Below are 21,967 nucleotides of genomic sequence, written 5' to 3' on the forward strand. Positions count from 1 at the left end.
GGAGGAGCTGGATCTTATAATTGCGACCCTGACCTGGAGGGGTCGGACCTTACAGTCGCGACTGTAAGCTGCCTCACCTGAGGTTGGTTGGGTCTTACAGTCGCGACTGTAAGGCAGGGGAGCTTGATATCACAGTTGCGACTGTACCTACCTAGGTAGGTAGTCTACCTTGGAGGGGCACGTGAGAAGGTGGAAGTTAAGTACCTTCCGTGCTTCCTTACCTTACCCTACAATTGCAATTGTAAGGTGCCCGGTGTGCCGGTCTTAGTATCTCAGCTTAAGTGGGTCTTGTAATGCCAGGAGAGCAAGTGCAGCATCTCCGTCTATGAATATCGTAAGCGTGTTGCCTCAGAGGGTTGTCCAATCAGGCCTGGCTCAAATCAAATAAGACCGAGCTTATCTGCCGCACACAAAAGTCAGCGGAACCTCGTTTCTCTTTCTCCTAGGAGACTCAAAACAAGTCTCCCCACGCGGTTTGTGGTTTCGGGAGACTATCAACGCATAGCAGGTGGGAGGGTGATGTCTCTTTCTCCGCGGCGCAACGAGAGCCGCCCGTTGTGGGTCCAGTCAACGGACTTCTGATTGGCCTGTTTCGCTCTTATCATCCGATGGTCTCCCACCTCGTTATCATGTCACTCGACTTCAAGAGCGTACAATTGCTCAATGGTAATACCTACCCGTGCCACCACAAAGTACTTTGACCCCAAACTCTCTTCAATGCAAACCGTGGAGATGCTCAATCAGATGTCATCGTCTCAGCCCTGCGGCCAATCAGCGCTCGTCGCTCTTGGGCACCTCTGGCTGGTCATCCGTCTCGCCGGAGATGCTGATCCCAGCGGATCAAGCTTGCACTGACTTCATTGTGCGCCGAGGGAGAACGATGCGTCTTTTATCATGGCCTAATGAACCCGAAGACCTCCGATATTAGATCTTGTAGGAAATCCTATCGTTTCCTCGGCTTCTCTTTTTGATTCTCCTTCGCTCTCTGAGTGTACCCTTCCTGCTTATCGCGTCTCGTTGGTGATTTGCATTTTCAACATGGCGGAACGAAAGAGACTCGTTGTTGTCGGCCTGGGAATGGTCGGCATCGCCTTCATGTGAGTCCTGCGAGACATCAATTGGTGTGACTCGACTGACTAACTGTCCCAAGTGAGAAGATGCTCAAGTTGGACGCCCGCGCAAACGAGTATAGCATCACAGTGCTCGGAGAGGAACCTCACCTTGCATATAACCGCGTTGGCTTAACAAGCTTCTTTGACCACCGAAAAGTCGAGAATCTCTACCTCAACCCAGAAGAATGGGTATGTGCATGCACCCATTCGTCGACTCGCTACTCTTTGCTGATTCCTTGACCAGTACCACAGCACGCCTCAGGGCTCTTTCGGGTATCACGTCAACACCAGAGTCACTGATATTGACTCTCAAGCCAAAAAGGTGACCTGTTCGAATGGAGAGATCGTACCGTACGACATTCTAGTCATCGCCACCGGCTCAGATGCCGTTCTTCCCAAACACACACCCGGGCACGACGCAACAGGCGTATTCGTTTACCGGACGATTGACGACCTCATCAACCTCATCGCCTTCGCCGCCCAAAGGAAAGGCACGGTGGGAGCGGTTGTCGGTGGTGGTCTCCTCGGCTTGGAGGCGGCCAAGGCGATGATGGACTTGGACTGCTTCGACAAGGTGAAACTGATTGAGAGGAATCGGTGGGTGCTGAGCCGGCAACTAGACAACGACGCGGGATCCATGGTCGTGGATCAGGTCAGGGACCTCGGCCTCGACGTGCTTCTCAGCAAGCGCGTGGGCAAGATTGAGGTGACGAGCGACAACCACGTCCAGGGCGTCGTCTTCGAGGACGGCGAGCGTATGGACTGCTCCACGATATGTTTTGCCATTGGTGTCCGGCCACGAGACGATCTAGCGCGGAGAGCAGGCATCAAATGCGCTGACCGTGGTGGCGGCATCGTTGTTGGAGACGACTTGAGCACCAGCGCACCAGATATCTACGCTATTGGGGAGTGTGCAAGCTGGCAAAGTCAGACCTTCGGTCTCATTGCTCCCGGAGTCGAAATGGCAGACGTCCTTTCGTTCAATCTCACACAAGCCAAGCTGCACCAGCCCAGGTTATTCAAGAGACCTGACCTCAGCACAAAATTGAAGCTTTTGGGTGTTGATGTTGCTAGCTTTGGCGACTTCTTCGCCGACCGAGACGGCCCGCAATATTTGCCTCCAAAGGTGGCAAGGAAGGCGAAAAAGGAAGACGAGCAAAGCACTATCAAGACCTTGACAAACGGCCTACCACCGGCCCCTGTCAAGGCACTCACATATCGCGATCCGTTCCAAAATGTGTACAAAAAGTACATCTTCACCGAGGACGGCAAGTACCTTCTGGGTGGCATGATGATTGGCGATACAAAAGACTACATCAAGCTGGTACCAATGGTCAAGAACATGAAGGAGCTGGACATGCCGCCCAGCCAGCTCATCCTCGGTGCCAAAAAGGAGGGCGAAGACGACGGCGACGACTTGACAGATGACACACAGATCTGCTCATGCCACAACGTGACCAAAGGCGACGTGGTCAATAACGTCAAGGACGGTACCTGCAAGACGCTCGGCGAAGTCAAGGCGTGCACCAAAGCTGGTACAGGCTGCGGCGGCTGCATGCCCCTCGTGACGACAATCTTTAACAGAACCATGTTGTCCATGGGTAACGAGGTCAAGAACTACCTGTGCGCCCACTTCAACTACTCCCGCGCCGACCTGTACAACATCATCCTCGTCAAGAAGCTACAGACTTTTGAAGACGTCATGCGCGAGGCCGGCAACGACCGGACCTCGCTCGGCTGCGAGGCGTGCAAGCCTACCATGGGCAGCATCTTTGCCTCATTATGGAATCGTCACGTCATGGACAAGCCCATGCACGGTCTCCAGGAGACTAACGACCGCTTCCTCGGCAACATCCAGCGCAACGGCACGTACAGTGTGGTCCCGCGCGTGTCTGCGGGCGAGATAACGCCCGACAAACTCATTGCCATTGGTAACGTGGCGTCCAAGTACAAGCTATACACGAAAATCACTGGTGGGCAGCGCATCGACATGTTTGGTGCCAAGAAGCAGGACCTCTTGGATATCTGGCGGATGCTGGTCGAGGCCGGTATGGAGTCTGGGCATGCGTACGCAAAGTCACTACGGACGGTTAAGAGCTGCGTTGGCACGACGTGGTGCCGATACGGCGTCGGCGACAGCGTGGGCATGGCGGTGCGGTTGGAGGAGCGGTACAAAAGCATTCGCGCGCCGCATAAGATCAAGGGCGGCGTCAGCGGATGCGTCCGCGAGTGTGCCGAAGCGCAAAACAAAGAGTATGTTGACACTACCCTTGAATCAAGCAGAATCACTAATTCTCTTCCAGCTTCGGCCTCATCGCCACAGACAAGGGCTTCAACATCTTCGTGGCCGGCAACGGCGGCGCCAAGCCGAAGCACTCTGAGCTGCTAGCCAAGGACGTCCCGCCCACCGAGGTCATCCCCATCATCGACCGGTACCTCATGTTCTACATCCGCACCGCCGACAGGCTCCAGCGCACGGCGCGCTGGCTCGAGAACCTCCCCGGCGGCATCAAGTACCTCCAGCAAGTCGTTCTGGAGGACAAGCTCGGTATCTGCGCCTCGCTCGAGGCCCAGATGCAGGAGCTCGTCGACAGCTTCTTTGACGAGTGGGCCGAGGCCATCAAGAACCCGGCCATTGCCGCGAAATTCAAGCAGTTTGACAACACGGAGGAGACGGTCGAGAACATGGAGGTCGAGCTCGACCGCGACCAGCCAAGGCCGGTATACTGGGCGCCCGACTCCGCAAAGGAGGACTTCAAGGGGTTGAAGGAGAGGTGGAGCAGTACAACTTGGCAGCCCATGTTGCCGGCGAGTCACTTTTTCGGCGCGGACGAGACACCCAATGGTATCTCGGCCACGGTGAAGCGCGGCGATACGCAGCTTGCCGTATGGCGTGTGCGAGGCCGGTACTATGCTACGCAGCAAATGTGTCCTCACAAGAGGCAGTTTGTGCTGTCAGACGGGCTCATCGGCGAGGAACCCGGCGCTGCAGATGGGGATAAGTGCGATGATGCGAAGAAGCCTGACTCCGGGTGTAACGGCGGCCCCGGTACCAACGGTACTAATGAGGCAAAGCGGCCGGCGCCGTGGGTCTCGTGCCCGTACCACAAGCGCAACTTTGACCTGGCGGACGGGAGCTGCAAGAACGACGACGAGGTGAGCATCGCGACGTTCGCGGTGGAGGAGCGTGCTGGCGACGGGATGGTGTACATCAAACTGCCACCCGTGGAGGAGCTCGACGCGGCGCTGGGGACGAAGAAGTGGATGGTGAAGAAGGGGGAGGCCGGGGCGGCGCCGTTCGAGGCGCTGGATAAGAAGATTCGGTTCAAGGGGCACCGGGCCAAGAGGCCTGGTGTCAAGCCGATGGGGGCTTTGGGGATGGAGAAGGCGAGGGCGATGGTTGTTGGTGGTGGTGGGGGGTGTGGGAGTGCGCCGGATTGGTGATGGAGTGTTTGTGTAGATGGATGGGAGTTGAAATATTGGTTGATTAAGGGATACATTTTAGCAAATATGAGCGATTCTGGTTTTGAAGACATACAGTGCTGTTGATCAGAATGCTTTAGTTGCTGCTTTATGAGTTGTATACTACTACCTAAGCCGTACTTAACTAAGTAGAGTACCGTACATCGATTTGAATCTCTTGACTAAAAGCTCTACTGAACCATATGAACATTAGGTGTCACTTTCAAAGTCGCTTCATCTCATAGTCAATACCGAGCGACCTGGCGATAGGGGCTATATAAGAAAGATCCCAGGGTGTGTAGAGTCTTTCAAATCAACCGCATGCCTCCTCAACTGCGGAGTGCGGCTTAGGCAGGGTGGAAGTACACGAGAATCGCGCTGCTAGGGGCTCGGTTGGCTGACAACGGTATATGAGTCTTTTGCTAAATATCATTTGTCCGTGAAAGTACAAGTCCTGAACGGTCGTCCAGCAATCCCCAGCCTACCTAGTAATCAACGTATTCGCTCACGGATACGTTGATGCGAGCACGTGCTAGTACGCAGAGTCTGGGGTCAAGGGATCACGTGTGAAGGAAGAAGAAAGAAAGAAGGAGAGAGATGCGGATTGCTTAGTGCCTTAGTCTGAGAGAAGATATAGGGCTTGCTCAGAGACCCCAATTCAACTGTCTCTTTGTACTTGAGGGCACAAAGATGGCTTTCGTGAGCGATTGCCGCGGCGAAGATGACCGTCTTATAGGTATTCAATATCACAGAGGCATCAGGATGAGCACCATCGGCGTCACAATGACCTAAACTATGAGACTTCAGCATAACATTACCTGTCGAGGCGTGAACACGTCCCGATGTGCAGTGGGAAAGAACTGATGATTGATTGGGAAGGAGCCATACAGTCAACTGCCCCGTACAGTCACCGGCTGGGTACGGTATATAGGATGGCTGATTGCTTCATCTGTCACCATCGGATGAGGAGATGCCTTGGCGCAATAGTTGGGACTGCCCACTCCCGACCTCGTCGCTAGGTAATTGACCCCGGTGCTTTTCATTTTTGAAGGTCTCGAGTTCGAATCTCCCCCGTAGAAAGGTTTTGTCGGGCTGTATGTAGTGCGCATGGTGTTGAACGTGGGTTGCTGGCCTCGTGGAGATAAGGTACGCGGCTTTCATATAGCTGCAAAAGAGAGTTTTGCAACGATTCAGGCCGAGTTACATTCAGGTTCTTGGAAGAGTCAGCAAATGCCCGGGGCTATCAGCCTTATAGCAAAATATTCAGATTGCGTTTGAGTCTTTGAGTGTATTAAACCTCCGCGGCAGTACGGCAGCGCGGCACTCGTGGAGGAAGCCTCGGATTCGCATTAGTGAGACCGCATTCGTATCTCCCGCCGCTTCAGCGGTTCCACCCGCGGTTCCCCCACAGTCTTAGCGTGACGACTAGCGGTTTGATCTGCAAGAGATTCCCCGGCAGGTGTCTCTGTCACTCTGAAAGCTTGAGATGAGGTGGGTTGCTTTGTCAGGTTCCTCGTTTACCTCGACGGGGGCCCTCGTAATTGACTTACGAAATCTCCCCGTATTCGGCATGTACCGGCCCTTATTGGACAACAAAGTTCGTAGCCCAGTACACTCTGGCCGTTCGCATTCTCTTTTCCTTTTCATTGTCCTCCCTCATTTCTCTCCCGAGTCCTAACCCTTTTCCAACATTTCACCTGCCCCTCGCCCTTTCTTACGAATCCGAACCCGCTTCAACACTGGACTTCCACTCCCACGGAATCCACGGTGACTCTGTCACTCCACCACGAGAATCCAACCAACGGTAAACCTGAACACAACCCTTGTCCACCCTTGCCCCGTGCCGACAATATCGCGCGGGCCGGACATGGAGAAGCGTACACGGCGCCTCGGGCACAAGAAATCGAGGAACGGATGCCAGCGCTGTAAAGCACGTCGCGTCAAGGTACGATAAGGTCCCTCTGGTGTGTGTGTGTGTGTTCAACATGACTCTGTTATCGCTCTACGCATTAGCCAAAAACTCATGTCTTATTTGTGTGTGTGTCTCGTGTAGTGTGATGAGGAACGGCCGTGTCAGAAGTGTGTTGCCCATGGGGTACACTGCAGTCTCCTCGATCGTCCCGCATCGGTAACGGCCCCTCTCACGCCACCCGCCGCAGCCAAGCTTGCCCAGCATGAACAGCGATACGCGCCTATTCAGCAGGCCGCGCCGGCGGTGACGACCTCGTCAAATTCATCTTCGAAGCTGTCAAGTCATGGCATGCAAGAAGCGGCGAGTGAGGCCGGTCTCACACCCAACACTGCAGGTATGATATGATCAGAACCCAATCTCACATCACAGATCCTTGGCATCAATCTCCTCGGACTAAAAGATTAACCTCGTCTCCTCAGTGAGCAGCACTTCTCCCTATCCCGGGGGTGAAGCGGCGCCGGACCCTCGCAACCCCGCCACGGATCCCTGGGATCTCTCGGAGGATTGGCTACAGAGTTTACGCCTGATGCACCACTACAGCACCAGTACCCGGCATGTCCTGCCAAAAGATGCCTGTACCGAAGAGCTCTGGAAGACGGCTATACCCGAGATGGCTTGTTCTCACGTATGTCAGAACCTTACCCCGACGGGCCAACTGGGCTTCCTTTCCACACACCCCTTTTACTATCATGAGGACGTAGTATGGATGGAATGGAACGAGGAGGGATTTGCGAACCAATTCGTCTAACAAGACCACAGAAATTCCTAATGCACGGCCTGTTGGCCTTATCCGCCCTCCATTACGCCCATGTCCACCCGCAACAGCGGAAAAAGTACGACATCATCTCGGTGAACCACCAGAATGAAGCCCTGCGCTTCTTCGCCCTCCGTTTAAACGACATCAACAAGGACAACTGCGAGGCCTACTTCTTCCTGGCAACACTCATCTTCATCGTCAGCATCTGCTCCGTCGCACATAGCGAGAGCTTCGGCAGGTCCATCGCCCTCAGCGACGTCTCGCAATCCTTCTCTCTCCTCCACGGCGTAAAGGGCATCCTCGACTTCCAGCCCATCGAAGCCTGGAGGCAGCGCGGGGGTCCCCTCGACGGCCTGCTGCGCCCACCCGTACTAACGCAGGGCGGTTGGGTGTCGACGTCGGCCTTCCAGAAGCGCCTCGACGCCATCACCTCGCTGGCGAGAGAGGTGCCCGCGTCCTTCACCGACGTCATCAACCCGCAGTCCGTCTGCGTGCTGGCGCTGGAGGGCCTGCGGAGGGCGCACCAGATGAGCAGGGGCGAGGGGGAGAAGCCCGGCGGGGTGTGGGGGTGGTCGGCGACCCTGCCCGCCATGTTTATCGACATGGTGGCCAGCGGGCATCCTACGGCGCTCGTCATCCTGGCGCACTATGCCGCGCTGGCAAAGCCGTGTGAGAAGGCCGACTGGCTTTGCGACGGGTGGAGCGGCGCGGTGATGCGCTTGATTGAGAGGACGTTGGAGGATGAGTGGAAGCCGTGGATCGAGTGGCCGAAGCGCAGCGTCTTTGAGAGGATTGACGTTGACGATATGGAAGTTTGAATTGATACCCCCGTCGCTACTATCTCGTCTATAACAAATCCATGAAGATGAATACCAAAAGATGAAATAAATACAGAAGCATCATAAAGATCATTGGCACCATGTACATTGGATGCTGCCAATTTCCAGATGGCCCTTCTGCCAAGGAGTCTCGAGGACGCGGTCAGGGTGGCCCATGGCCTCAAAGTAAATCGCTCGTTACTCCGCACTCTTCTCGTGTGAAAGCAACGCATTGTTGTAAGAAGTTCATTCCCCTCAAATCTCGTATCCGTATCCGTACCACAACTTTCGCTTCCATGATTTCCACTTACAGCTTCCTGATCATGATTGTCTTTTTCGGATCCGGAACAGTCTAGCAGTCCACGTCAGCTTCGCTTATTCCACTTGACAGAACAGTCGTGTCCCCTAGAGGGGATTTTGGCAAAAAAAATAAATGGGGGAAACAAGAGAAACTTACGGAAGCGCCAAAAGCCAAATTCTCATATCTCTCCGTCACGCCCTCGGGCAACTTGATCTCGTAATTGCAAATGATATTCGCCATAATCATCTTAATCTCGTTCACCGCGAAGAACCGCCCCGGGCACGCGTGTTTGCCGTAGCCGAACGTCAGGTGCGTGGTGCCGACGCTGACGAACTGGGCCTGCATGACGACCTCTGCCGCCTTGGTGCCCGAGGTGGCGAGCTCTTTTGCCTCGCGGAGCTTGTAGAAGCGTAGGGGGTCGAACACCTCTGGGTCCGGGAAGATTTCCGGGTCGTTGTTCATGCCGCCTGCGGGGACCTCGATGAACATTCCTTCGGGGATGGTTTGGCCGTTGGGGAGGGTTACGTTTTTGAGGACTTTGCGGGTGAAGGATGCTGATAGTGGAAAAGGGGGAACGTGTTAGTTTTGAGAGACCGGAAGAAAACAACCAAGTGTATGGTTTCTCGAGGTGCGATAACGTTAAAACATACCTGCTGAGATCGGGTTGACGCGCATCACCTCCTTCAGGAAACTATCCAGCTTCTTCATGTTCTGCAGCGCACCGCTCGTAAAGTTCCCACCAGACTCAGCGAGCGCCGCCTGAATATCGTCCCGGAGCAACTCATTGATCTCAGGCTTCGCCGCGAGCCAGTAAATCGCATTCAGCGTCGTCATGGACGTCGTGTGAATCGCAGCAAAGCTGACCCCCAGCTGCGCCATCGCCATCTCGCGATCGCTCAGCGCGCCAAACTTGGGCTGCGCGTTGAGGAGCCACTGCAGCATGTCGTCCGGCTCGCGGTAGTCGTCCCTCTTGGCCGCTTCCTTGCGGGCCGTGACGATGGGGCGGAAGACGGCCTCGGCGTCGGCGATGCGCTTGTAGAGCTTCTTGGTGGTGGGCAGCCAGGAGGCGACGAGGGGGCGGAGGAAGGAGGGGACGAAGGCGATGACGTGGACTGCGGTCATGAGGTCTACGGTGTAGGAGATGGAGGCGTCGAGGTAGCGTTCGTCGCGGCAGAGCTCGGAGCCGATGAAGACGCGGCCCGAGACCATTGCGATGATGCGGAGGAGTTTGGCGTTGATGTTGATCTCGGTCCAGGCGGGGGATTGGGGGAGTTCGAGGCGCATTGAGTCGATGACTTCGTCTGAGATGCCTTCGTTGAGGCGGGCTGTTTTTGAGGGGGGGTGGTTAGTTGTGGGGAGAAGGTCCTTGGTAGTGGGTGAATTAGGGGGTTTACGAACGTAGAGCTGGGGTTAGAGAGGCTCTGACGGCGTGGATGATGATGGGCATGTCGTTTGAGATTTGGGTGTATTTGACTTGCATAGACTTTGGGCAAGTTAGCTTTCTGGAGTATTGTAAGATCTGGGAGTGGGCTCTTCGGTACCTCGTCAATGGCCTTGGTGAAGCTGATGACATCGTCGGGGACCTTCTTCAACTCGGGGAGATACTTGGGAGGCACGCAAATGGTATCCTTCTCTAAAGGCGTGTAAGTCAGCGCGAGTCCGTTGTTAACAAAAATCTTGACCGGTTCCTGCAAAACTCACTCTTGGATGTTGTGATGCGGAAAATGCTGTCCTTGAACTGCTTATACCCGTCCGCGTACATCTGCGGCCCCTTGCCCGCCAGGTACGCTTTCCTGCGCGCCCATTTTCCGCCCTGTCCCACAACGGGAACGTGGGCCACGGGGTCGACCTTGAACCAGCTCTGCGCGAGAAGGGCGAAGATGATGAAGACGAGGCCGGCTGTCGCTGCTGGCCAGTGTTGAGGGTCGAACACGGTGCCCGCAGCGGCGACGGAGTCGGTTGCGTTTGCCATGTTTTGTGTAGCGAGGGTGGTCCTTTCGAGTCACGAGTAGGTAGGTGGTGGGAGGGAGACTGGGTGGGAGGGCCTGAGTACGGACGAACTTCGAACTTGGATTCTATTGAAGGGTGTCTAGTCTTTATGTAGTCGTCTCATCGTCGACCACACACCTACGCACCTCCGCACACGACGGTGCAACGGTGCGTATGGGTTCGCATAGGAAACCGGTAAGTAGGCCATATTGTTGCTCCTCCATCGCTAGCTAGCCTAGCCCCTGGCTCGGGGTCCAGCGCGACTATGACGCTTAGGGAGGGAGACGAGTCGTATGCTAAGATCACCTCCCGCATAAGCGTAATTCTTGCTTCTCTGATTAGAGACTACGGTGCCAAGGCTCCACACCGATGGAGCTTGGTGGACGGGAACACTCGCGTAGGATATGCCTAGCAGCCGCGATGTTTGGCAATGCAGATCGATGGTGGTTTTGGCGCGGGGGGCAGGGGTGGATGGGGTCGACGATAGGTGTGGTTGACGGGTGTCAATGCATGGATGGTCGGGTTCGTGTTCGCATTGTGGGGCCGTCTCGTATGGGAAACACGCTGGGACGAACCGACATTCGTCTCAGATTGCACCGCCTAGACGGGTCGGGGCCTGGGGAACAAGTGCCGGGTGGCAAACCGGATCAATTTCGTGGCCGGAGGCCGGTACCTGGGTTCCGGTTCCCGTTCGGAAGCAAGAGTCGGCGGCCCCACATCTCTGAAAATATGGAACGTACCTCATTATGTCATCCGGTCGTCTCACAAGGTCGAGAGACATGCTTACCTAAGTGATCCGAAGATCACGTGAGATGTCATATTCCGCCCCGGATGGCAGACGGTGCCAGGGGGAAACGGCACTGCGGCCGCCAAGCCCCTCCGATTCGCCGTTTCTTTACCCCTTTGTCCAGAAACAGACCTTGAAGGACTTGGTCGCGAACAGGCTTCATTGTCATACCTTACGCAGCGCATTTACCGCCCAATTCTGATCACCAAGCATCTGAATGCGGTCGATGGTTTCTTTCCCATGTTTCGCGACACAATGCAGCGCTTATCCGAAGATGACACGTGAGCAGTCAGGTGCAGGCATGATTTCGGGAATAAGATTGACAAGGCTACCACTTTCTTGCGCCCGATCCTTCGTTACATTAACCAATTGACGCTTCGTTACATTGCCCAATTGACGAATTGAAACCGTGAGAACCCTTTGGAGCGGTGAGTTCCGGTACTAGTACCCGATTTTCCAACCTCACTCCGTTATCTGTGCCTTCCCCCCGCCGTACAACCTACGCAGTAAGACATAACCTCCACCCCGCCCCGCGGTTTGGGAGCTTGATGGTATCGCAACCACGCTCCGGGTTCCACACTTCTCAGACGGCGGCAATCGCTGCCAAACTTTTATCAGAAAGATGAGTAGCTTTGTAGACCTGGACGGCGGCGGCGGGCTGCCGTCTGGAGGTTTGCCGTACTATAGCTATGTCGCCTTCCAAGATGTCCTCGCCGGCCCGTCTCACCTTCACTCTCCATCACACGCGAAGTTCCGAGCAGAGAACACGACGACAGCGAAGACCCTAACTACGGCCCAAATTTTCAATGCTTCCAGAGTCATGGATATCACCAATATTGTCCGCGCCTCGGTCGCGGTAGTGCTGCTGTTCCTCGTTCTCCTGAGGCCGCTTCTTCGCAGGAGACCCGCGTGGTGCTCTGGCTTCGCCCAGGAGTCTTCTTACGGGGATACGACACATCCATCTCTGAAAAAGGCCTGGACTTTTTGGACGGTCTACCTCTTCGCAGTTGCGCTGGCTGGGCTGGTTCAGGGCGTGTCATCTACTCTCGCGCAACCACGCCGCGTTTTTGACTTACTAGACTTGGTGCCCTGGATTGTTGCCGCTCTAATCACCGCCATGGACCGGCCTACCAAGACGCCCAAGACGCTGTTGTTTCTCTACCTTACAATCCTGTCTTGTGGCATTGTCTCGACGGCATTCAGTTACAGACTCCACAGAGTAGTCCATACGCTCATCCTAGCGGACCCGGTCATCAGCATGGCCGGCATCGTTGGTATTGTAGCGATGCCGATGCGGGACCCATCGCTCGGCGACTCTGACATTGCGCGCGCCGAACCCACCGACCAGCTCCGCAGCCCCGAAGACAACCTCTCTTTGTGGAGATTCATGACCGTGTCGTGGATGGCGCCCATGATCTCAAAGGGCTACGAGAAGCAGCTGCACAACGAGGACGTGTGGCAGCTGCCGTTCGATTTCCAGCACGAGCGCCTCCACGGGCTGTTTCACGAGCTCCGTGGGTCTATGACTGCCAAGCTGTTCTCGGCAAACGGCCTGGACTTGATCATTCAGTCGTTCCTTGGAATTGTTGAATGTGCTGCTGCGCTCTCCGTCCCCATGTTGCTGCAGCAGCTCCTGCGAGCCATCCAGAGCGGATCCAAGAACATCGAGGTGTCCATTCTGTACGCCATTGGCATTTTGGCTGTTCGTCTTATCGCCTGCCAGGCTGCCGTTTTTCAACTCTGGTTCTCGAGACGTTGCTATGAGCGGTCTCGCGGAGAGATGATTACCACACTTTACGCCAAGACCTTGTCACGGAAACACTTTGGTCAGCCGGCTGCTGAGAAGATGTTGGAAGGACCCCAGGAAGACGCAAATGATGAGAGTGATGACGACGATGAAGACACAGAAGTTGCTACCGATGACAATGAGAGCGGCAGCGAGCCCACCAGCCGTTTCGGGAAGCTGCTCGGTTGGTTTAAGCGCGGGCGATCAACAAATCAAAAGTACCGCCGGGTGCAGAATCAAAAGCCATCAAGGCAGCCTGCCACCACTGGAAAGATTCTCAATCTGATGAGAAATGACGTCTACGAGGTTGCCCAACGCTTCTGGGAGTTCCCGGCCCTGGTCGTGAAACCGCTCCAGTTCATCTTCTCCTTCTTCCTAGTCTGGCAACTCCTTGGCTGGTCGTGCATGTTTGGCATGCTCTGCGTCTTGCTTGCTCAAATGCTCAACACCGTCTTCATCACCCAGCTTCTCAAGAAGGAGCGCGTGCGCAGGGCTGCCACGGATGCTCGGCTGCAGTCTACGTCCCAGTTCGTCGAAGGAATAAGGCACTTACGATGGTACGACTGGCAGTCAAAGTGGCTGGACGCTATCATGGTCACTCGACGACATGAACTGAGGACGAGAGTCGTGACTGGATTGTGGAGTATCGCGATTTCCACACTCAACATCACCTCTGGCACGCTGTTCCCGGTTGCGACCTTCTTCGCCTATACGTTCATTGCCGGAAAGACTCTATCCGTCGATGTGGCCTTCCCCGCTCTATCTCTCTTCACTCTGTTGGAGACTAGCTTCAAGGAATTGCCGGGGCTTATCACGGTTGTTCTCAATGCATCTATCGCCATGGGCCGTATTGAGGAGTTCATGGGCGAGCCCGACAAGGATGGCGTGTTCTCGGACCACCTCACGAACGATATCAAGTTTACAAAGGCAACATTTGCATGGCCTGGGTACGAGCAACCCGTGCTCAGAAACCTCAATATCAGCTTCCCGCAGGGCCTCACAGTCATCTTTGGCAAAGTCGGCTCTGGCAAGACCGCGTTACTGCAGGCGATTCTTGGAGAACTTGACCGGCAATTGGGCGACGTCGTCATCCCAACTGAGCCCATTGGATATTGTGCTCAAAGCCCGTGGCTCCAACACATGAGCATCCGCGACAACATCCTGTTTTCAGCACCCTTTGACTCTGCGAGATACACCCAGACTCTTGATGCGTGCGCCCTGCTTCCCGACCTGGCTACTTTCAAACATGGAGACCTGTCCGACATGGGCGAGAACGGAATCGGTCTGTCGGGCGGACAAAGGGCGCGGGTGGCATTGGCCCGCGCCGTGTACAGCCAGTCTCGCGTGCTGTTGCTGGACGACCCTCTCGCTGCCCTGGACCACAACACGGCTGAATCCATCGTGAAGAAGCTCCTTCAGGGCCCGCTGGTGGAAGGCCGGACTGTGGTCCTCGTCACTCACAGAGTAGATTTGTGTCTTCATCTCGCTGGCCAAATGGTCGAAGTCGTCGACGGCACCGCTCGCGTCCTGAACTCGGAGGAGGCATCGGCGGAAGTCGCCAAGTTCCTCTTGGAAGACGAGGATCCGGCGGCTCACCAGGACGAGCACGAGCATACCCTCGATGAAAGCCAGCAAGATGCCGCCATACCGTCCAAGTTTATCGAAGAGGAGCACCGCGCCCACGGCGGCGTCATGTTATCGGTTTACTGGACCTACATCAAGGCTGGTAAGCTCAAGTGGTGGGCTGTGTTGGTTTTGGTCTTCGCGTTGTTCAGACTGGGCAGTCTCCTCAACTACTGGTTCCTCAAAGCTTGGGGTGAAGCGTACAAGCACGAGACATCGACCAAGGGGGCGACCGATGGTATCGACTTTTCCAAGCTTTTTGCAGGACTCCCGGATCCAGACACCGATTTGAGGCCCTGGCTGTGGGTGTATCTCGGAATCGCGGTCACTCAGGCTGTGATTTACACGTTGTCTGAAGGACTCACCTTGCTCATGATCATCACCGCGGCAAGGGATCTCTTCAAGAGAGTCATCAACAAAGTCGGCCGTGCAACCTTCCGCTTCTACGACGTTACTCCAGTGGGACGCTTGATGAACCGCCTCGTCTCTGACATTGGAATGATCGATGGCGGCATCATGAGACCGCTACGCGAAGTTGCCGTCCAGTCCATCACCTGGTTCTCAAGCATGGTCGTCATCGCCTCCGTCACACCGCTCTTCCTCCTCTTCTCGGTCGGTATGACGCTCTGGTTTGTCTACATCTTTATGCGATTCCTGCCCACTTCCCAAAGTCTGCGAAGGCTGGAAATGGTCTCCCTCAGCCCTCTCATGTCCAACTTTGGTATCTTGCTCGACGGGCTGGCAACCATCCGCGCCTTCAAGGCACAGCACCACTTCCAGAACATGAACATTGTCGTCACGGATGCATTCCAGAAGATGGATCACTTCTACTGGAGTCTACAAGCCTGGCTCATGTACAGATTCGACGCCCTCTCCGCCATCTGTACCTTTGCGCTCACTCTGCTCGCGCTGTACAAGGGCCTCTCACCCGGTCTGACCGCCTTCGTCTTGACGACTGCGTCCGCATTTGTCGAGGCAACTCATAACCTCTGCAAGCAGTACGGTACCCTACAGATGGACTTTGTATCAGTCGAGCGTGTGATTGAGCTTCTGGACATCCCCGAGGAGCCTTGCGGCGAACTGACGCCACCCACCAGCTGGCCTCACCACTCGGACGACGTCATCTTTGACAATGTTACTTTGCGGTACGCACCTCACCTTGACCCCTCCATCTCGGAAGCCTCCTTCACCATCCCCGGGGGTTCCACGTGCGCGGTGCTCGGCAGGACGGGGTCTGGTAAGTCCACCCTGGCCCTCGCCCTCCTCGCGACAATCCACCCTTCCGAAGGCGCCATCCGCGTCGGAAACTACAAGCTGTCGGACGTGGACGTCCACGTTTGGCGGCAGCGCGTCAGCTTTGTCGCGCAAGACCCCGTGCTTTTCCCCGGCACGCTGCGGGACAACCTCGACCCGCTACACCAGTACACCGACACCGAGTGCGTCGTCGTCCTCCACCGGGTCCTCGGCGCCGGGTGGGACCTATACTCCCACGTCGAGGGCGGCGGGAAGAACCTGAGCCAGGGACAGCGACAACTCATCGGGATTGGCCGGGCCGTCCTCCGTAGGAGTCCTATTGTGGTGTTGGACGAGGCTACCGCGTCGATTGATAAGGAGACGGCGGCTAGGGTGCAGGAGGTGCTGAGGAATGAGTTGACTACGAGCACCGTCATCACGATTGCGCACCGGCTTGAGGCTGTTCAGGATGCAAACTACTTTATCCGCTTGGACAAGGGGAAGATTGTTGAGCATGGCCCGGCGCAGGGGATTCATCAGTAAGGAGTTGGTAGTTTTTCTGCATTTTGTTTTCTGGTTGTTGTTTGTCCGGTATCATACTATAAAAGCTTCTATTGTCCCTGCTGTGGCTCGGGCTTTAGAGTACGTTTGAGATGAAATGTTCAAATTCCACGAGTTGAAAAACTGTCGACCTCGGTCTCGGGTTATAGAAAGCTTGCGATTGTGATGGTGATTAAACCAGGTCTCATGCTTGCAGAGTATCTACGAAGGTTAGGGCTTGGCTGAGCAAGAGACGGTTGTATCGGCTCGCGGCTTTAGTCTTGAGGCCCCATAAGGCTTGGAAGGATACGACGTTGAGGCTCGTGAGAGTCTGAGTGGACTGACTTGAATAACGCATTGCGGTATAGCCATCGCCCCCCATCAACTCCAGACGTGATCTGTGCAGGACACCCCTGCCATCCCATGTGTCAAAGTGATGAACCAGTCGGGTCCTCCCGAGTGCTGTGTGCGTACGAGGAGCCTTACAGCTGGAACAGTCCGTTTTGTCCGAACTACCTCACGGGGGGAGTTAACGAGTTGGACGGCCCCCATTTGCCTCTGTGGAAAATGCGGACGCATAGGTAGTTGGCATTTTGACACCTTTTACGGAGTCGTCCGTGTTCATTTGAGAGAGCTGCCGCTTAGCCGACTTAGTCGCCGACTCGCCTAGCCATCTCACGATACTATACAACTCCGTACACTATGGGCTTTTAGGTTTTTCTTCGTTTTCGCTTGCCGCGCGCGGCCCCCCGAGTAGGAAATGTCTTGATGAGGCTCTCCCTCCCCCGGCACGGCCGGCCGAAAAGGCCACCGATTGTGGGCGCGGGCTACGGGGAGGGCGAAAAGTGCGAAAAACTCTAAACCGGGGTTTGCGAACTTGCGTGAGTCGTGATCCCGGCACCACGCCAGTACGCCTCCTATTTTCAGACGTGTTGCTCCGCCACGACTGGATGAATTGCAATTAACTCAATTCCAGCCTTTCGGTTCGCCAAGCGGGGGAAGAGAAGACGACTAGGTATCCGTAGCTAGGGGAGATGAGAGGAAGCCAAATGGCGATTGTGTATTTAATTACACGATGGTTCCTCTGCTGTTTCTAGAGTTCTTCTTTTTTTTTTCTCCCTCACCCTCATCAATCGCTTCGCTTTTGGATTTCCCAAATCGCATCGTCTCTCACTGAGTCTCTCACTCTTTCGTGTTTGTTTTTCCCACACATTCTTTTTTCTTTAACCAGTCACCACATTCTTTCTTTGTGATTTAACAAAACAAATCGCCAAAATGCACTTCAACAACGCTCTCATGGCCGCCGTCGCCGTCGCCGGCTCCGTCTCCGGCCTCGCCGTCCGCCAGACCCCCATCTGGCAGACCCTCCCCGCGACCCCGAACCTCCCCACCCCCATCTCCACGGCCAAGACGGCCATCAACGGCATCCAGATGTGGTTCCAGGAGTACAACAAGGCGGCCGGCGGCGTCCCCATCGTCATGGACCACGGCGGCCTCGGCTACTCCGCCTACTTCGGCTCCGTCATCTCCCGCCTCGTATCCGCGGGCCACTACGTCATCGCCGTCGACCGCCGCGGCCACGGCCGCACGACCTACAACAAGGACGACGTCTTCACCTACGACCAGATGGCGCTCGATATCCACGACCTCCTCGCCGGCGCCGGCGTGTCCTCGTACAACGTCGTCGGCTGGTCTGATGGTGGTATCACCACCCTCGCGGCGCTCATCAACTCCGTCACGGCTAAGCCTATCAACAAGGCCTTCATCTTCGGCGCCTCGGCCAAGCCTGACCAGACCAACGCCACCTTCAGCGACACTGCCATCTTCTCTACTCTGGTTGCCCGCTGCAGAACCGAGTACGGCACCCTCCAGCCCGGAGCCAACTTCACCGAGTTCGCGACCAAGGTTGCCACCATGGAGGGCACTTTGCCCCAGTTCACCGATGCGCAGCTGAAGAGCATTCCTGGTGCCAAGGTCATGATTGCCGGCGCTGAGCACGAGGAGGCTGTCAACCGCGACGTCCCCGGTATCCTGAACAAGGCTATCCCCGGCAGCAAGGTCACCATCCTCACTGGTGTCAGCCACTTTGCGCCCATGCAGGACCCTGACCAGTTCACCAAGGCTGTTACCGACTTCTTCAAGGCATAAGGGGAAGGCCTTTGTTCGGTTGTTTGTTTTGATTTCCACCTGTTCATTGATTTATAGAGAGAAAGTCTCGGGACTCGGGAGGCATTCGTGTTGGTGAAAAGCCCATCGGCGTAGCATTGATGAGATAGCTTGAATTCAACGACTGGAAGAAACTCTATCGTCCCCGAACACTGAATTGAATATGATATGCTAGAGAGACTCACAGAGAAGGAACGAGGTAAGAGCACAGTCTGAGACTTGGCTCCGGAGTCGCTGCCTCTTGCCACTCAAAGATTCGATTCTAGGAGTCGATATAGCTCCAATCGAGATTCCTAGCTGAAAGTTGTCTGGCCACTGACGAAGCCTACTCAGCATCAATCTGACGCAGCTGGTGAGTTCTTTCGTCAAAGTTCTTCAGATCACTAGGGGCAGGGTATTGCCGAATGGTTCAGAAAACAGGCCGTTCGGGGATGACCTCGCCCTGTGTCTTGGCTAAATGAGCTGCCATTGCCATAGCAGGACTTTCTACTCGGAAGGGATCTGTTGAGGTGTGTGCGAACTAGTAGGCGTCACGGGTTGTACGAGATGTTTAGGAAAATACTTGTTTACCTTCTTTCATCAAAGCGAGGCTATTTTCCACACATCAGCGGCATTGGCGGATTCTCGGTCAATATGCAGCCTTCTGTTGCTCCACTGGTTTCCAGCGGTAGACTACTTTGTTGGACTCATGGCCGCGGGTAGACCTAAGTTAGCGTGCTTGGACCTACGTCTTGGAGCAGGTCATCTATTTTGAAATCAGTTTGACACGATCTCCTATCTCAACACAACTTGAAGTCTTACTTGCACAGCCACTCCGAGGGACAATGACTGCAGAGCCAAATCTCATTTCGATTGAGAGGAGTTCGATAGGAGAAGATTGTGGAGATCAACCATGACACAAGTCGTCTGATCAGATGAATGTACAATGTTTACTGACACGGATCTCCAGTATATGGTTCACATGATTCAGTCTAATCGCATATGACCGATTGCAACGGTTTCTAGTGCAATGCCCATGAACGTGTAGAGTTGGCGTCAAGTACTCCGCAATTACTATGGAAATGCTTCCAAGTCCCCGCACGTCAGTCATGGCTCTGTTGCTTTGACACAGTGGGCGAATGAGCCTCATTAGAACCCTCTACTTCAATACCCCTCCACTTAGAAACCCAGTAGACTTTCATCTTATATCCACGATTGTGTATTTCAAACTCTCAATTTGTACTCGAAGTAGGAACCTTCTATAACTGCTCGCAATTGAATGACTTATTGAAGTAGCTTTTGAGTTTCCTGGGAGAATAAGTCAAGGAAGTTGACTTTTGTTTGGCGAGACTTCTTCGTTCGTCTGCGCCACTCGATCCAGAACCATATTCCAGCAGGGACGAATGTCATGAACATGAGCGGGAGAGTGACTTGGAGAAATCTATCCAAAGCTATTTGCGAGAAGATCTCGCCTTGCTGATATTTGACTACATCAGTGCTGAAGAATGTCTAGCTGACGGTCAGTGATATTACGCAATCCTTGATTTTGAGGGGAGGCTTACACTGGAGAAAGTTGCTGGAAGGTATATCAAAGTTACGATAGTTACAATGCGAACCGCGATTGCCTCCATGGCACTTTGGTCTGCTTGCTCGTACATACTTGCAGTAAGCTTTGAGGATATGATGGCGTTCTGTGTTTGGAGATGTTGGATGAGCTGTGATAGGTTTCTGGTCAGTCTAACTCAATGCTTAAACCTGGCTAGGTGGCTCTTACAATTGTTTTCCGGTCTGCTACTACCTTCACGAGATTTTTGGTCCTCGATATTTGCATGTTTGCTTCGCAGATTAACTCCTCTAATTGCGAGACAAACTTCTTCACTCGTTGCAAGCATACGTGACGGTCTCCCTTTGGAAAGTTCTCGTCCTTCAGCAAGTCCCGATAGAACTTTTGTAGCAACTTCATGATGTTGGCATTGGACTCCATGGCCATCACGGCATCACTGGCCTTTTCTTCCCACTTCTGTACGTCACTAAGAGATTCCGGCTCTAGGTGTTCGATGTGTGCTCTCTCCCTGACCCGAGCTGGCTTCGTCTGAAATTTTGGAATTAGCAGGGAAACTGTGTCGGGAGTCGAGGTTTTCAAAACTTACCAATTCTTCCGCGCCCTGCTCAAGGAACAAAATATGCCATCGCCACTCAGAGGCTGCCCATTGTGCGAATTCGAGATGTATGTCCAAGGAGGATGCAAATCCTTGCTGCATTGTGCTGAAACTGGTTGGGAAGCTGTGCCCTTCTGGGAATATTTCTCCTGTACGCTCCTTGAGCACGGCGTGGGGGTCTCCTACAATCCACATCTGGGAACCCTGGCCGATGTCAAATTGATGATGGACAGCCGCCTGACGAATCTTCCAGCCTACCCTGCTCTTCTGCGCTACAGTCTTGAGATTGAAACAAAGCTGATATCTTCTGCCGCTCCTCCCCAGCTCTGGTATGATAGTGTCCGACATCGGGTTGCTCAAGACTGTCTCTGTTTTGAACCCGCTAAAACGAAGCTCTTTGTCTCTACCATGTGGCGATGCATATATATAAAGGAAATCCAAGAATTGGGGCATGACTTGGTAGAAAGTCAGTAGACGAAGCAACATTCTGACATGTACTTCTAAAGGCCCAAGTGCGGTTTCTGCACATAAATATCTATTGATAGTCAGTGAAACCCAGACTAATACCACCGAGAAAAGTCTACTTAGACACTACAAATAAGAGGTAGACTCACACAAAACGGCAGCGAAATTGTGGCGTTCGGATCAATGCGGAAGCATTACCACCTGTGGCTGTAGTCCCAGGAATTCCACCGAGAAGATTGCTCAATTCATCATCATTGAAGACGTTGAGCTTTTCGACCTTTCCATCATCAAGTATATCTCTTACTGGCAATGTGACCTTCCTTCCGTCAGGGATGCAAATATGCTCTCTGACTTCACTCAGTCTGCTAAGGGCAGCTCTGCCGTATGTTGTAGTTGCAAGGTATCCTGCGGGGTTGCGGTCGAAATCTTGATACAGTGTGGGAAACTTTAAAGCTGAAGCCATGGTATCTACTCCGTAGATGTCTCTCTAGTTTAAGATGGTTGGTAACCGAGGGTGTCTTCGACTTGTAAGCAATATTTCTGAGCGACTAGGCGTAGCCTTTCGATGCTCTCAGCTCTCTCGCATAAGCGTCGAGGATATCCAACTCCAACTTGAAGGATGTGAACGATTTATTAGATCTTCTCATCCACCTTAAGATTCGGGATGCCCTGCCTCCCTGTGTATGCCTAGGTCAGATGAGTGTTCTTCAGAAATTTTGACAATGCTCCGCCTCCCCGATGACCGAGGCTGACGCGAGGCTCTCCAGGCTATCTACCCATTCGCAGCTCTCGTCCCTAGTCACCTTGCAGGGGCTGAG

General features: G+C 54.3%; 6 protein-coding genes across 6 annotated transcripts; 4 read left to right on the forward strand and 2 right to left on the reverse strand.

Moving 5' to 3' along the window:
* The first annotated feature begins 734 nt into the window (after positions 1 to 734).
* HER10_EVM0000889 (nitrite reductase) lies at positions 735 to 4,734 on the forward strand. Its single transcript, XM_035470656.1, has 4 exons — positions 735 to 1,097; positions 1,151 to 1,301; positions 1,357 to 3,365; positions 3,416 to 4,734. Exons 1-4 carry the CDS (start codon positions 1,039 to 1,041, stop codon positions 4,554 to 4,556), a joined length of 3,360 nt encoding a protein of 1,119 aa, XP_035328806.1. The 5' UTR covers positions 735 to 1,038; the 3' UTR covers positions 4,557 to 4,734.
* A 1,696-nt stretch (positions 4,735 to 6,430) lies between these two features.
* HER10_EVM0012240 (fungal Zn binuclear cluster domain-containing protein) lies at positions 6,431 to 8,121 on the forward strand (the record flags this gene model as incomplete). Its single annotated transcript, XM_035481638.1, has 4 exons — positions 6,431 to 6,519; positions 6,628 to 6,880; positions 6,966 to 7,171; positions 7,306 to 8,121. The coding sequence occupies exons 1-4, from the start codon at positions 6,442 to 6,444 to the stop codon at positions 8,119 to 8,121; spliced, it is 1,353 nt and encodes a 450-aa protein (XP_035330190.1). The 5' UTR covers positions 6,431 to 6,441.
* Positions 8,122 to 8,428: 307 nt separating this feature from the next.
* HER10_EVM0000492 (cytochrome P450) lies at positions 8,429 to 10,394 on the reverse strand (the record flags this gene model as incomplete). The annotated part of the gene is made up of 7 exons (XM_035470272.1): positions 8,429 to 8,473; positions 8,579 to 8,976; positions 9,073 to 9,747; positions 9,821 to 9,941; positions 9,994 to 10,055; positions 10,124 to 10,160; positions 10,203 to 10,394. The coding sequence occupies 7 exons, from the start codon at positions 10,392 to 10,394 to the stop codon at positions 8,429 to 8,431; spliced, it is 1,530 nt and encodes a 509-aa protein (XP_035328770.1).
* Positions 10,395 to 11,737: 1,343 nt separating this feature from the next.
* On the forward strand, positions 11,738 to 16,383 carry HER10_EVM0008144 (ABC transporter; the record flags this gene model as incomplete). The annotated part of the gene is made up of 1 exon (XM_035477676.1): positions 11,738 to 16,383. The coding sequence occupies exon 1, from the start codon at positions 11,821 to 11,823 to the stop codon at positions 16,381 to 16,383; it is 4,563 nt and encodes a 1,520-aa protein (XP_035329702.1). The 5' UTR covers positions 11,738 to 11,820.
* Positions 16,384 to 17,366: 983 nt separating this feature from the next.
* HER10_EVM0012526 (uncharacterized protein) lies at positions 17,367 to 18,567 on the forward strand. Its single transcript, XM_035481920.1, has one exon. The coding sequence runs from the start codon at positions 17,656 to 17,658 to the stop codon at positions 18,526 to 18,528; it is 873 nt and encodes a 290-aa protein (XP_035330219.1). The 5' UTR covers positions 17,367 to 17,655; the 3' UTR covers positions 18,529 to 18,567.
* Positions 18,568 to 19,809: 1,242 nt separating this feature from the next.
* Positions 19,810 to 21,733, reverse strand: HER10_EVM0004665 (uncharacterized protein; the record flags this gene model as incomplete). Its single annotated transcript, XM_035474301.1, has 5 exons — positions 21,299 to 21,733; positions 20,676 to 21,219; positions 20,300 to 20,617; positions 20,088 to 20,240; positions 19,810 to 20,034 (listed from the first exon to the last, which is right to left on the reverse strand). Exons 1-5 carry the CDS (start codon positions 21,610 to 21,612, stop codon positions 19,810 to 19,812), a joined length of 1,554 nt encoding a protein of 517 aa, XP_035329240.1. The 5' UTR covers positions 21,613 to 21,733.
* Between the last annotated feature and the right edge of the window lie 234 nt (positions 21,734 to 21,967).

Source organism: Colletotrichum scovillei, assembly GCF_011075155.1.
Source record: "Colletotrichum scovillei strain TJNH1 chromosome Unknown Contig00009, whole genome shotgun sequence".
Taxonomy (NCBI): domain Eukaryota; kingdom Fungi; phylum Ascomycota; class Sordariomycetes; order Glomerellales; family Glomerellaceae; genus Colletotrichum; species Colletotrichum scovillei.